The following is a 16,340-nucleotide window of genomic DNA, read 5'->3' on the forward strand; positions in this document are numbered from 1 at the left end:
AGCTCACATTAAAAACAACAGCTGAGATTACAATTGTGAATTTCTGAGAAAAAAACTTAATAATTAAGTCAGTAAAAAAAAGAAGTATGTATATATATATATATATATATATATATATATATATATATAAAAAGAATATTCTGAGATTTAGTCATATTTGCAAGAAAAAAACTCAGAATTGAAGTCATGAGAGAAAAAAAATAATCTCTAAATGAAATGTATTCAGAAAAACACACAAGTGAAACACATTTGTGTTTTTAAGGAAAGAGATGAATCGTTTCTTTTTCTCCGGCTCTGAGTTCATCTTCATGACCACAATGACTCCAACACGCCGTCATGAGGATCTGACTCTGGATCAGTGGAAACCTTCTAGTCAGGAGGTTAAAGACAAGGATCTGACTCTGGATCAGTGGAAACCTTCTAGTCAGGAGGTTAAACAGATTCTTCAGGGCGAACCACCAAACACCTGAACAGAAAATGTGCATCTCAAATAAAAATGAACTATAATAAAACGAGCAGCAGATAATTCTCTGAGTTACAAAGAAACTCCAGAGATGCTGAGGAGGAAGACGAGCGATGAAGAAACAAACCACGAGATGAAAGAGGCCGATGAAGAACTCCAGAGATCTGACAAGACCATCTATTATTCAGCAGCTATGAATCATGGGACAGCGAGCGGGGGAGCAGATCAGAGAGGAGGAGGAGGAGGAGGAGGAGGAGGAGGAAGAAGTCGCAGCGGTTTGGTGTTAAAAAGCAGCGACATGACGAGTCGGAGCGGAAATTAACATTCACGACTCGTAGCTGCCGTTTCCCACAGGACCTGAATGCAGCGCGAGAGAGAGAGAGAGAGAGAGAGAGAGAGAGAGAGATGGTTCTCTGTTTTTCCTTCGTTTTAAAACCTCCACAACTAAACAATAATAATTATTAGACGCCTCTCCCTTACAGAAACACACCACAACGCGTATTAATCCGCCGCTGAAAATAGTCCCCAACAAACGCTCCAGTTCCTCCTTTAAAAAGAAAAGGTATTGTAAGGGTTGGCCCCTGGAGGGAAGATGAAGATGAAGAGGAGGTCATATTTTGTCCCATAAACCTAAATATTCACCCTCATGAAGATAACCTCCTAAATATTCACCCTCATGAACATAACCTCCTAGATATTCACCCTCATGAACATAACCTCCTAGATATTCACCCTCATGAACATAACCTCCTAGATATTCACCCTCATGAACATAACCTCCTAGATATTCACCCTCATGAACATAACCTCCTAGATATTCACCCTCATGAACATAACCTCCTAAATATTCACCCTCATGAACATAACCTCCTAGATATTCACCCTCATGAACATAACCTCCTAGATATTCACCCTCATGAACATAACCTCCTAGATATTCACCCTCATGAACATAACCTCCTAGATATTCACCCTCATGAACATAACCTCCTAGATATTCACCCTCATGAACATAACCTCCTAGATATTCACCCTCATGAACATAACCTCCTAGATATTCACCCTCATGAACATAACCTGGGTCCAGAATGTGTTTCATAGTTTCCATCAGACCTTAAAGCGCAGAGAGAAGTCTCACTTCTTCAAGTTAAAAATAAACTTCACAAGAAGGCGGAGACCTTCATGTTAGTTGTTTTTAGCATCGAGTGGTATCCATGGCAACAAGCATCACTGAACAAACACCACAGAAAATAAAATGGGTTCATTTTCATGTTTTTGTGTTTTCTTGCAGATGAACTGATCATTAAAAAAAATAAAAAACGCACCAACGAGAACATTGTACGTCTGGACCCGAGACCTGGTCCAGGACCGAGACCTCACCTGAACCAGGTCTGGACCCGAGACCTGGTCCAGGACCGAGACCTCAGCTGAACCAGGTCTGGACCCGAGACCTGGTCCAGGACCGAGACCTCAGCTGAACCACAACCTCGCTGCTCCTGTTGCCAAGATCAAGACGGACGAGTCCAGTGAAGATGTGAGGAGATGAACTGAAGGAATTATGACTCGACAGAAGGAAGGAAGGAAGGGAGGGAGGAAGGAGGAAGGAGGAAGGAGGACACTGAGGCGTGCATCATGTAGAGAAGCTAAATGTTGGTCTATGTTCCCGTTGAACTCCAGCCGTCTCTCTCCTTCTCTCCTTCTCTCCTTCTCTCCTTCTCTCCTTCTCTCGTTCTCCCGTTCTCTCGTTCTCCCGTTCTCTCCTTCTCTCGTTCTCTCCTTCTCCCGTTCTCTCCTTCTCTCCTTCTCTCCTTCTCCCGTTCTCTCGTTCTCTCGTTCTCTCCTTCTCTCGTTCTCTCGTTCTCTCCTTCTCTCCTTCTCCCGTTCTCTCGTTCTCTCGTTCTCTCCTTCTCTCCTTCTCTCCTTCTCCCGTTCTCTCGTTCTCTCGTTCTCTCCTTCTCTCGTTCTCTCGTTCTCTCCTTCTCTCCTTCTCTCGTTCTCTCGTTCTCTCGTTCTCTCGTTCTCTCGTTCTCTCCTTCTCTCGTTCTCCCGTTCTCTCGTTCTCTCGTTCTCCCGTTCTCTCCTTCTCTCGTTCTCTCGTTCTCTCGTTCTCCCGTTCTCTCGTTCTCCCGTTCTCTCGTTCTCTCTCGTTCTCTCCCGTTCTCTCCTTCTCTCGTTCTCCGCTGGACTCTGGAGAGAAGGACTTCCTGCTCTCCACAGGAAGTAGCCTCTTCATCCCTCCTCCTCTCCCTCACTAGGAGATCTTGCAGTTGTTGCGGCTGCAGTTCTGCGGCGGGCTCTGCGGCGGCCGGATGGACTTGGAGCGCTTCAGGCTGTTGCCCTTGGCGCCGGCGGCGCCGGCCAGCGAGTACGAGCGGCCGTGCATCATGACGGCGTTCATGCCGTTGGCCATGCTGAAGGACTTCAGGTGGGACTTGATGGCCACCGGCAGCGGCAGCTTGTCGATGAGGTGCACCGGCGTGCACGACACGATGGCCCGGCAGCACAGGTCCTGCAGGCTGAACACTGGGGAGGAGCCAGAGGGGGAGGAGTCAGAGGGGGAGGGGTCATATAGAGAGGGGAGGAGTCAGTTTACAGGCTGGGTTTTAACAAAGAGACTCTTTACATTTAATTCAAAAAGAAATGTACCACATGTTACCAATATTTTTCGTATGTTTTTCACAATTTAACAAATTGTTTGGATATTTTTTCGACATATTTTACTGATAAAAAATATATTTTCACATTTTTATTCACAATTTTACAAAATGTTTGGATATTTATCAAATATCTCACCAATTGGTTTTTCTCATATTTTACTGATATTTAGGATATTTTTCAAATATTTTTTTAATATTTCTCACACATTTTTATTCCCAATTAAAACATAAATTGGGATATTTTTCCCCAAATAGTTTCCAGCATATTCTACCAATTAGTTGTTCACATATTTTACTAATGTTTAGGATATTTTTCACATATATTTGGGATATTTTTCCGACATTTCTTTCACAATTTTACAAAATGTTTGGATATTTTTCCACCATTTTTTTTCCGGCATATTTAGGATATTTTTCAAATATATTTCCCCCCATTTTTTACATATTTTCCAAATCTTTTTCTGTTTTTTTTCAGATATGTCGGCGGCCTGTACAGAAACTTTAAAAAGGGTAAAAAGAGAAAGAAACTAAGGAAGGATCTGTTGTGTTCAAGGGTTCTGGTTCTCTGGAGACATGAAGTCCAGACTCATGGATACGTCTGAGGGTTGGTGGGTCACGACCTCCAGCCGCTAGAGGTCACGACCTCCAGCCGCTAGAGGCCGCGTGGCCCGTGCCTCACCTCGGTTGGGCTTCCAGAACTTCTCCATGCCGTGCCGCATCAGCACGATGCGCGACAGCTCCGTGAAGGACTCGATGACGTTGAAGTTGCACAGAGGGCTGACCTCGAAGAAGGTCATGCCGTTCTTCTCGGCGTACGCCCGCGCCTGCTCCGTGGGAACCTGCCGCTTGAAGGCCAGATGCAGGCGGTTACCGACCAGGATCCGAGGCACGCCCGGTGCATGCTGGGAAATAAAACAATAAAGGGATTAACAGAATGCACCTGGGTTGCTAGCCGGTAGCATTTAGCCTCTTCGCACATTAGATAACCCAGATAGCCCAGGCGCCGCTCTTCCCCTCAGAGACAGTCCAGCAGATATGAACGCAAAACCATATACAAACTTGATAAAACTCCAGAAAGAAGAAAAATATGCCGGACGCACATGTACACGGGAGGAAAGATATTTTTGAGATATTTCACTGTTATGAATGTAGGGAAACAATTCACCGCATGCTGTTCACCTCCCTGCCTGAGGGGGTGCTGTTATATGTTTGTGTGCGTTGTACTTGCAGCTGATTGGACGGCAGTATTTAAGGGGAACCTGTGGAGGCCGGGCCATGCTGCACAACACTGACTAAGAATGCTCCACCATGTTTTTGTAAATGTGAGAAATGTTAATGGTGGAAAGAAACGAAGGTTGAATATCATGACAATATTTGATTTGACTGCAAAAATATGAACTCCAATGTAGATCTGTAAGACTTCCTGTTTCAGTCCTCGTGAGAAGACAAAACAAAGTTGAAATGCAATCAGAAATAAAGTCAAAGTGAGCACTGAGAGCCGTATAGAATCTACAGCCCTGTTTATGAAGATGTGCAGAGGAAAGCTGCTCACACATCTCTCATTCTGCTTTCACAGGTTGAATGTTATTCTTATTATCTGGAGAATATATTCATGCAGAACAGGTCATTTTTTGCTAAATACTATTTATTTTTGCAGACAGAACTTTATTTGCATTGTTCTAACAAAGTGATTGCACATGTTATTTTTTGTCTGATGGAGCGATCTGGTTTATTGAAATGATTTACATTTTCTTTATTCTATTTGAAAAATCACAGATGAAGGAGTCACAAACGGTTGGACCATTTTGTTACCATGCTGGTGGGGCGGTGGGGCGCGAACATTGTTCTTCCTCCAAAGTGGGGCGTGACAGAAGGGTTGAGAACCACTGATGTAATATATCACAGCTGAAACATAATAATCCTGAATGATTATCGATAAATCGTTTGTATGGAATTGATCCTTTTTTGTTTTAATTAGTTGGAAACTGAATATCGTTGGATAAAAGACGTTTTATGGACTAAATCCTAAATGAGTGAAATATGAAACTAGTTTAATAAAATGTATTTACATGAAAATAAAGTGGTTGCAGCTCAACAGTTCAGAGCGATGAACTTCTCAACGGCGCTATTTTAGTCGTCCTGAAAAAATAAAGCCGACAACCACAACACGCCTGGAGGCGGAGCAGGAAAGAGGAAAGGCTGAGAAACACATTCCTCAGGCCAAAAATAACACAGTACTGTGCTACTGTAGTACTACTGTAATACTACAGTAGTACTACAGTAGCTAGTTACTAGCTACTGTAGTACTACTGTAGTACTACTGTAGTACTACAGTAGTACTACAGTAACTAGTTACTAGCTACTGTAGTACTACAGTAGTACTACTGTAGTACTACAGTAACTAGTTACTAGCTACTGTAGTACTACTGTAGTACTACAGTAGTACTACTGTAGTACTACAGTAGTACTACTGTAGTACTACTGTAGTACTACTGCGACTCTGTAGAAGTACTTCTGAACTTCTCATCTAAGCTGGATGAACAAATCGTTGGATTCCTTAAGGCCTTAAAGCCTTAAAGTCTGGTGGAAGGAACATAAGCAGGAGCAGCCTTGTTCCCGGTTAACGTTGACCTCTGAACTCTGAACCGCGTCTTCTGCATCGGCCGAGTGTCCGAACCTCGTGTCCGTCGCATCAGATCGGCCGACTCAGCGGTTTTAGAGCGGTTCATTTAAAATGCACCTTCACGTGACCCCGATCACGTAGTTCCACTCACAGCACATTAAATAAAGCAGAGCGATGAAACGCTTCACTCTGGTCTCACCTCATCGATCTCTCTGATCCACCGGTCGATGCCATCGAACGACCACCGGTTGGTGATGTCGTACACCAGCAGGATCCCCTGAGAGACACAGAACCACGAGTCAAGGAGAGTCCAAAGAGGAGTCCAGAGAGGAGTCCAAAGAGGAGCCCAAAGAGGAGTCCAGAGAGGAGTCCAGAGAGGAGTCCAAAGAGGAGTCCAAAGAGGAGTCCAGAGAGGAGTCCAAAGAGGAGTCCAAAGAGGAGTCCAGCCGGTTCCACTTGACCTGTGAGGTTCTCACCTGAGCACCGCGGGAGTACGAGCGGAAGATGGTGCAGAACCTCCCCTGTCCTGATGTGTCCCTGCAGAGGGAGGAGAGAGAGGAGAGGAGAGAGGAGAGAGAGAGGAGAGGAGAGGAGAGGAGAGGAGAGGAGAGGAGAGGAGAGGAGAGAGAGAGGAGAGGAGAGGAGAGGAGAGGAGAGAGAGATTAGTGGTGAAGGCAGACGTGTGCTCAGCTGCCAGAAGGAAGACCGAGGAAGAGCGGCGGGGATCCATCTTGTGACGTCAACTCTTTGGCTGCGTGGACAACAACGAGTCCACAGCTTGTTCTAGCTTCTGCACTTAAAAAAAAACTGCCACGAGAGACAGAAAAGAACAACGTTCAGACGGTGAGGAGGAGGAAGAAGAGGAGGATGAAGAGAGAGAGAGAGAGAGAGTGACTCTGCATCGCTGCCTCTTAAACCTTTCTTTTGTCCCTTTTTGAATCATATGTTCGTCGCCATTTCGTGAACTAAACAACCAATGTACACTCAGGAAGTCTCAAAGCATTACCCACCTGAGCATAGACACACGCTACAGCTTTCAGCTGTCAGGGAAAAGCGACATCATGACGACAAAGAGATTCAACACGGAGGAAGCAAGACGCATGATTCTGGAGAGCAGCGAGGAGGAGGAGGACATGGCATCTTCATCAGAGCTCGAAGGCTTTAGTTCTTCTGAGGAAGATGGTAAGTGTAGTTACTAAACTTTGTTACGTGTCTGTAAGACTGCATGGTGCAGACTAGTAATGTGTCACTGAGCACGATAGAGCGCCACGCGGTGCTCACTGCTGCTCACGTTACACCAGTCATGATCCGAGTAATATTTACACATAGTATACTCAATCGTTACGTCATCTTTCTTTCAACTGACTAGTATTCATTTATTTTACAGAGAGGAGTACCAGCCACAAAGAAGTCACCGAGAGGCTCCGTGAGATGGATCCATGATACATCCTCCTGCTCCACATCCTCCTGCTCCACATCCTCCTGCTCCACATCCTCCTGCTCTACATCCTCCTGCTCCACATCCTCCTGCTCCACATCCTCCTGCTCCACATCCTCCTGCTCTACATTCTCCTGCTCTACATCCTCCTGCTCCACATCCTCCTGCTCCACATCCTCCTGCTCTACATCCTCCTGCTCTACATCCTCCTGCTCTACATCCTCCTGCTCTACATCCTCCTGCTCTACATCCTCCTGCTCTACATCCTCCTGCTCCACATCCTCCTGCTCCACATCCTCCTGCTCCACATCCTCCTGCTCTACATCCTCCTGCTCTACATCCTCCTGCTCCACATCCTCCTGCTCCACATCCTCCTGCTCCACATCCTCCTGCTCTACATCCTCCTGCTCTACATCCTCCTGCTCCACATCCTCCTGCTCCACATCCTCCTGCTCTACATTCTCCTGCTCCACATCCTCCTGCTCCACATCCTCCTGCTCCACATCCTCCTGCTCTACATCCTCCTGCTCCACATCCTCCTGCTCCACATCCTCCTGCTCCACATCCTCCTGCTCCACATCCTCCTGCTCTACATCCTCCTGCTCCACATCCTCCTGCTCCACATCCTCCTGCTCCACATCCTTCTGCTCTACATTCTCCTGCTCCACATCCTCCTGCTCCACATCCTCCTGCTCCACATCCTCCTGCTCCACATCCTCCTGCTCTACATCCTCCTGCCATGGCATGAGGATGTGCCATTGAAGCAAAGCAAGCCATACGTGTATATTGTAAATAGTCTGACTAGTTTTTGTTGTTTTATTTAAAAAAAAAAAAGAGGTCATTTTTCATTTGCACACACTCCATGAAGCTTTATCTGCAGTATGAAGTCATTTCTCAGTCCCATTTTTATCATTTTGGTGAAAGGTCTGAAAGACCATATTTCTACTCAAAAAACGATAATACAATTTTTAGTTTTTTTATTTAATTTATTTACATGTATCTACCATTTTATTCATATATTTCACTGCTTTTGTGAATCTAAAACCTTTGGTAAACCAATTCCCATCACCTAAACAGAGTAACCACATGAGTAAAGTTAGGTTTTTTTTTCAAGCGATCTGAATAATTTAAAAAAATCGAGATTCCATTTTTCAGCTTTAGTGTCATATTGTAACGTTTTTCTCTTTACACTTTTGCCTTATGACAATGGTGCCTCCTTATATAGATAGCTGAGATTGTTCTGCAATTTATGATGTAAAACATGGGTATGTATCTTATATGAAAGTGCCTTAAAAGGTGAATCTGAGAAAATTATGTAAAATCGAGAAAATCGACTGAAAATGACCTCCAGTGTTCAGCGTGTTAAAGGAGCGCCTTGAACCTCAAGCGGCAAACAACTTCTGTTTATGTTTTAATGTGAAGAACGTTGTTCCATGCTCTGAATAACTTCATTCTGATTGTTTTATTTTAGGTTCTCTACTCGTCTGTGTTGCTGACCGTGTGTGTGTGTGTGTGTGTGTGTGTGTGTGTGTGTGTGTGTGTGTGTGTGTGTGTGTGTTTACCAGAGCTCCAGCTTCACTCTCCTCCCGTCCAGAAGGATGGTCGTGGTTTTATAGTCAATACCTGGAGAGAGAGAGGGAGAGAGAGAGAGAGAGAGAGAGAGAGAACGTACATTCATTAAAGAGTACATTCTTACCCACAATGCACTGCACAGAACTGCGATTGGCTTCCAGAAAATATGACAAACGTGTTTAGGGGTGACAACAAGAGATATTTCTGGCTCTGAATATATATATAGATTTGTTATATCACGTCAGATTATTCATCTCTATTATTACTATATATTTCTTTATTGTGTGATATTTTAAAGCTGAAGTATGAAACACGAATCATAGTAATACAATGAGTTGTTTCTGAGCTCAACCAATAACTTTGAGCTAAATGCTAATGATCAAAATCAGGCTCCGCAAAGTTACGGCGGTTCATCCCGAGGGGAACATGAATATTTTAACCACATTTCATCACAATCCATCTAACCTCAAAGAGAAGCAACTTGAAGACCTTAAAAGAGAAGGTTCAATGTGAGCCAGCCAATAGGGGAGGAGTACTGTTCAATGTGAGCCAGCCAATAGGAGAGGAGTATTGTTCAATGTGAGCCAGCCAATAGGAGAGGAGTGTAGTATAGAGCGATGAAGCAGAGCAACATGGTGTCTCTGAGGAAGTGAAGCTCATCAAAGCAAGGAGACAAAGACATGAAGTAAGACGGTGTTTCTGTGTTCAGCCCCGGGCCGCTGACAGAACCCGTCTGTCTGCTTCACCTGTCGCCTGCTGTGTCTCCACATGCTGTCCGGCTCCCTGAGGTTCTCACCGAGCGCCGACAATGGTGAACCCTTTTTACTGGGGATCGCCCAGTATCACCCAGTATCACTCATGTGTCACCGGTGAACAGGAAGAGACCATATCTGGACTGAGGAGGAGACCTGTCAATCACCTTGTAGCCCCGCCCTAAAGCGTCCCCTGCTTTATGGTCTGTTTGACTCTAAATGACCATAATTTACTAAATGAACATCATGCTGTATTGAAGAAGACTTGAAACTAGAGATTGAGACATAAACTCATGTTTACAATGTTTACTGAGGGAATACATCAAGAGAAGTACAGTCATTTATATAGACTTCTATACAACCAGAGGAGTCACCCCCTGGTGGTCAGGAGAGAGAATGCAGCTTTAACACATGAAGCATAGACTTCTATACAACCAGAGAAGTCACCCCCTGGTGGTCAGGAGAGAGAATGCAGCTTTAACACATGAAGCATAGGCTTCTATACAACCAGAGGAGTCACCCCCTGGTGGTCAGGAGAGAGAATGCAGCTTTAACACATGAAGCATAGGCTTCTATACAACCAGAGGAGTCACCCCCTGGTGGTCAGGAGAGAGAATGCAGCTTTAACACATGAAGCATAGACTTCTATACAACCAGAGGAGTCACCCCCTGGTGGTCAGGAGAGAGAATGCAGCTTTAACACATGAAGCATAGGCTTCTATACAACCAGAGGAGTCACCCCCTGGTGGTCAGGAGAGAGAATGCAGCTTTAACACATGAAGCATAGACTTCTATACAACCAGAGGAGTCACCCCCTGGTGGTCAGGAGAGAGAATGCAGCTTTAACACATGAAGCATAGACTTCTATACAACCAGAGAAGTCACCCCCTGGTGGTCAGGAGAGAGAATGCAGCTTTAACACATGAAGCATAGGCTTCTATACAACCAGAGGAGTCACCCCCTGGTGGTCAGGAGAGAGAATGCAGCTTTAACACATGAAGCATAGGCTTCTATACAACCAGAGGAGTCACCCCCTGGTGGTCAGGAGAGAGAATGCAGCTTTAACACATGAAGCATAGACTTCTATACAACCAGAGGAGTCACCCCCTGGTGGTCAGGAGAGAGAATGCAGCTTTAACACATGAAGCATAGGCTTCTATACAACCAGAGGAGTCACCCCCTGGTGGTCAGGAGAGAGAATGCAGCTTTAACACATGAAGCATAGACTTCTATACAACCAGAGGAGTCACCCCCTGGTGGTCAGGAGAGAGAATGCAGCTTTAACACATGAAGCATAGACTTCTATACAACCAGAGGAGTCACCCCCTGGTGGTCAGGAGAGAGAATGCAGCTTTAACACATGAAGCATAGACTTCTATACAACCAGAGGAGTCGCCCCCTGGTGGTCAGGAGAGAGAATGCAGCTTTAACACATGAAGCATAGACTTCTATACAGAACGATATCACAGAGTTAAACTTGTCAGATCTTTTTGTTCACAGGTTACTTTAAGAAGAAGGTTTGTAATTTCTCGACGGAGCCGATTCTAACTTGTCAGGTTCCAGCTGATCGTCCGTTTGTGTGATTGAAAACAAACCTCTTTAGCAGGGAACCATCAGCTTTAGCGTTACACATTAGGACTCTGGGGATAAAAAACAGACATGCTTCAGCCTCTGGCAGGTAGCAGCTGCCGGCTAATGAAATTAGCAATATCTTCCAATTTTCCAGGCAGCATAAAGCTGCTGTCGAGGTAAAGTGCTGAGCTCGGGCTAAGCTAATGGAATTGGAGAGAGTGCGGGACTTCGTAGCAAGTGCTTCCTCTGCTCGCTGCCAGGGCCTCAGATATCCCAGATAATCAATAGCTTCTCTGATGTCTCTGACGTCTGCGCTGAATACTGCTGCTTCTATTCTGGGACCCGGCTTACTTTGTTGTCGTTCTTCGGATGCACTCAAAGCTGCGCAAGGCTTATAATGTTCAGCTTTTGTGTCGGAGAGGAGCTGAATCTAGCAGTTTCTCAATAGATTTTCTATCTAAATAATTTGGTTTTGAATTGTAACGTCGCTATAAAACCAGAGAATAGGAAACGACGTGTGTGTGTGTGTGTGTGTGTGTGTGTGTGTGTGTGTGTGTGTGTGTGTGTGTGTGTGTGTGTGTGTGTGTGTGTGTGTCAGGGGGATTAAACCAGCAGACCTTCCTCTGTCCACACTGTAAGCCCCTCCCCTGCAGGAGGAGGTCTACCTGCCTCCAGAGATGAGTGCAGTCTGGATGCTGGCTGTAGAGAAACAATGGCCGCCGGGCCTCAGGACCCGGGGGAATATCCCATAATATCCCATTGTTAGCGAGCGCTGAACCAACCAGATGAAAGTCTCCCAGCTGCACCGAAAGGCGTCTTTTAACCGACTGCAGCAGGAAGTCACTAACATCATCATGGCAGTGAGACACTGGTGCCTGTCAGCTGGTTCATTAACATAATGACAGTCTGTTACACTACATTACCCACAAAGCTCTCTGTCACAGCTCTACATGCATTAGGCCTTCGTGGGCAACATCAGAAATTAATCTGCTGGAATGCTTTGTAGGAGAGGTTGGTGGTTATTATGCAATTCCCCACAATAATAATAATAATAATAATAATATATATACACGTATATATACATATACATATACATACATACACATATATATATACATATACATACATACACATATACATATATATATATATATATATATATATATATATATATATATATATATATATATACACATATACATACATATATACATACATACATATATATATTCAGAGCCTTTGAAAGAATGTTTCAGGGCGTGGTCAAATTAAATCCGTTATGGATTACCAATGATCATCCGTCATTCCTCTTTTCTTTAGTGCTGATCCGAGACTCAAAGCAAGTACAGGACCTGAAACGTGTGTTTTATGATCTGTTGCACGTCTTCCATGAACAGAAAATATGATTTATGATGCGAGCCGATGGAGGATCACTAACGTTTCAAACAAAGATGTTAACTAGATTCAGTCTTTCCTCCTTTAAATTTCCCACCTCGAGCTCAGGACAAATAATCTAAACTCTTAAAACGACGAGTTATTAAAGAGGCTAAATCATAATAAACCAACATGGTTCCACTGCAGCTCTTCCTGAGTTAACGGAGATTCTGCTGAGTCGTCGTTGTTACTCAAAGACATGCAGGTAGTTAACAAAAAGAGACGCAGCACATTCTAACACTCCAGAACCAGATCAGGATTATTAATACACATTCATTTTCTGTTAATTGGCAGATCAATTTAGCGCCACAACCTTTTTTCAAATTCATTGTTTTGTTGAAACAACGGTTCAAAACCCAAAAGATATTCAAAACCCAATCATTTCAGAAGCTGTTAACACAATGTTTGTTTAAAAAAATGACAGATTTGTTTTATTTTAAATAGCGCTGCACAGTTTCTACCTCCATGAAGCACCTAAGGGTGCTCTGAACGTGTCAGGCTGAACCCTTAGATCACAACATTATGCACCTATTTCAAAATCTAAATCCAATGATCTTTTCTTCCTGTGAAAAAATATTTGACCTGTGCTTTACGTGAACTATTAAAAACCAATTTCAACCAATGTCACGACATCAACCTGTACATCACATACTGTGTACCGACCGGGGAAGACGACCAGAAGATGACGTGGGCATTAAACCAGCAACACCAGAAGAGAGCAACAACCAGCGGGTTGATCTTTTATTCCACGTGTATAATAATGACTTCCCCCTCTCTAAATAAATAAAGCGTTGGCCTTTGTGAATGTTTATATGAAACACAGCAGCTCTTCAACCGGCTGCCAAACGCCGACAGGAAGCAGAATTCATGAGGAGGAAAGCTCATTCTGCTGACTCGTGTATATTTCATGAGCAGATGTGTCGTCCTGAGGGGACGAGATGAAACTGCTTCTGACAGACTCTCAGGGATCATCGCTCTGTGGAGCAACCAGTCACTTCACATGTTTCATCTCTCAGCCTCTGGAAGGCCAGCGGCTACAGAGCCGGTGGTTTGATGCCGCGTTGGTCGACTCTCTTCTTCCCTTCCTGTGCATCTCCTTACCGTCCGTCACAAACCACCAGCATGCAGCCGCTCCAGTGGTCATGTGACACAGGATGCACTGTTACCCACACGGACACAGCAGCTACACCACTGCCAACGCCTGTGCCGTATAGTTCACCATACCAGCATTAAAGCAATCTTCAGATATTTAAAGTTAAGTTAATCATCTTGATGTCAGGCAGCTTTCACTGCGTCGCCAACAACAATAACAGGATGCTCAAGGTGAAGTGTGTTCATATGTAGGATTCATTTGGGGACCCACTCAAATGGATGTACTCCCTAAACAAGGGAGCGGTGGTACTTTTACATGTATTATTCATTCATTCCCTTTGGAGAAATGCAGCTCAGGCTGTAAATCATTTAAAGAAATAAAAAGGGGAAATAGTAAAGCTACAACAAAGCAAACCTCAGGCACTGGGAGTAGAAGTAATGTGGTATTTATCATCGCCAAGCCACGTTTATTATTTACATATAAAGGCTTATATATATATATATATATATATATATATATATATATATATATATATATATATATATATATATATATATATATATATAAGCCTGTGTGTGGGTCTGTGTGGGTCTATGTGTGTCTGTGTGTGTGCAGCTGACCTCCAGCTCTCTGCAGCAGCAGCAGGTGATCAGGTCGCGGCCCTCGGCCCGGGGCAGTAACCAGTGAGAGATCATCTGACCATCAGGCTCCAGCAGCAGGATGCAGTTAAACGGGTTGTGTAGCTACTCTGGAGTAACAAATACAGCCGACTCAGCAACTACATCCTGAATCTATTAGACCAGTGATGTCCAAACCCAACCTACAGAACATTCCTCATGGGTCTGACTAAGCAGCCTCCAGTCAACTCTACCAGAACACTTTGCCTCCTGTATTGTTTTTATAGTTGAGGCTGTTATGGAAAAGAAGGAGGAACCCGTCACACTGAGGGTGTTATTCTGAGTTTACTGTATTGTTCTAAACTCTATTGTTCGGTTACTCGTAGTGCAAATGAGTGTTTAACAAGTGAGATTGGACTACAATGCCCATCAGTGGTGTGACTCACAGCCTGCATGAGCCTCAGAGAGCTCTTTGTGTGCTCCACTGTCCACGCAGCCAAACGCACATCTAGTACGTTCACGGCCTCTCAGGAGCATGACATAACACGAGGAGCTGCTCCTCCTCCTCCTCCTCCTCCTCATCACAAGAGCACGTGACTCACCACTGCTGTAGGCGTAAGGGGACTCTGCGGATCCGTCCTGCAGGCTGTCCAGGATCTCTCCTTTGCCCACGTCGCTGTCTCCCACCAGCAGGAACTTGAGCAGGTAGTCGTAGCTCTTCACCGGGCTGCCCTGGCTGCCCATGCCGTCTCCCATCCGAGCCCAGGGTCACCCTCCACTCACTGAGGCCAGACGCTGGCTTTTAGCCCATGAACTTGCTTAAAGGTGAGTCCACCAGCTTTAAAAGTCCTCAGAGGCTGCGCTAAGAAGGCCGGTCAGTTGGAAAACAAGCTGGGGGACAAACACGTGGTTCTGAAAGAGCGAAACATCTTTATTGATAAAAGTAAGAATAGTTTTCTCAGTGAGGGGAACTTTTAACTAACGTAAACAAATGGTGCTCGTCTTCCAACCGGATGAGCGGCAGCTTATAAATGGGTTGAACCACAATGTGAAAGTGGATTCCCTCCCTGAGCCATAAAAGCAGAATATATTAGAGTATATCAAAGAGCAGCAGCATCAGAGTGTAACTGGAGCTGCATCCGGACAGGATGCCTCTCGGCTGCAGAAAGTCTAAGAAGGGAAGAAGAACATGCTCTTTGTCCAGTATCGGAATTATTAAAAGACACTTTTGCCAATGTGAGGAGCAGATATCTGCGCTGAGATATGTTTTATAGCCAGAAAACGCACTCCTGCTGCCTTTTTGTTCCCGTTTAGGAGAAAGCTCTCAGGGAACAACAAGCTAGCCGACTAGCTTAGCTGTTAGCACCGGAGCTAACGCTGTCATCAGACTCGCTAGTTATTAAAAGACATAAGTCACTGGTTGCGCGTTATGCTACAGTTATAACAACCTTTATAACGACCGGTATAAGCCCACTTCCCGCTGGATAGAAACTGTGCACAGCGACGCTAATTTAGCTCAACTTCAACCCACGTCTGCGTAGCTTTCAGGCCCCTTTCGGGGGTCTTTCTTTAGTCCGGGGTGACAAAGATTCCCGTAACCTCTCTGCGTTTTTTATCCAGAAAACACCGATATCTACGCAGGGGATCAGAAGCCCGTGGCGCTTTTAAGTCCAGTCCAAATCTCCGTGGGAGTACTCAGCAATCTCAGTCCGTGATTTGTCCATTTTCCTCCATCGTATTGAACCATAATCACAGCTCGTCGTGCCGCTTAACGACGCAGACTGCGCCGCTGACAGGTCGCGCTGCTCCCTGCACTCTCTTGTTCCCGCCCTCTCCATACAAGCCCCGCCTTTCCGCGCAACCGATTGGACGCCATTTCCGCGGTCACTTCCGCGGGGAGGAACACATTGGCTGAGCAGAAACGTCCGTCAAAGCCTGCTGTCAACAACACGCAGATGGTGAGTGGAACAACAAAGATGATTCTTGCGTCTCTGAATACGCGCAGAACAATGGAAATAACGTGAAAAACATGATTACATCAAAGAGATGAAACGTTTTTTTTTCCAGGGTGAAATTCTGACATTATTAAAGGGCCTTTAGCTAAATTAAGACACAATAA

General features: G+C 44.8%; 1 protein-coding gene across 2 annotated transcripts; it reads right to left on the reverse strand.

Moving 5' to 3' along the window:
• Positions 1–1,993: 1,993 nt before the first annotated feature.
• LOC306749266 (ras-related protein Rab-40C) lies at positions 1,994–14,977 on the reverse strand (the record flags this gene model as incomplete). Of its 2 annotated transcripts, none has more annotated exons than XM_079232531.1 (6): positions 1,994–2,986; positions 3,800–4,022; positions 5,943–6,020; positions 6,220–6,280; positions 8,744–8,804; positions 14,824–14,977. In XM_079232531.1, 6 exons carry the CDS (start codon positions 14,975–14,977, stop codon positions 2,715–2,717), a joined length of 849 nt encoding a protein of 282 aa, XP_079088657.1. In that variant the 3' UTR covers positions 1,994–2,714. The 2 variants fall into 2 exon arrangements, with proteins under 2 accessions (XP_079088657.1, XP_079088658.1); XM_079232532.1 differs by having other exon boundaries at positions 3,800–3,965; positions 14,824–14,965.
• Between the last annotated feature and the right edge of the window lie 1,363 nt (positions 14,978–16,340).

The sequence above is a fragment of the Taurulus bubalis genome (genome assembly GCF_910589615.1).
Source record: "Taurulus bubalis genome assembly, chromosome: 17".
In the NCBI taxonomy this organism is placed as follows: domain Eukaryota; kingdom Metazoa; phylum Chordata; class Actinopteri; order Perciformes; family Cottidae; genus Taurulus; species Taurulus bubalis.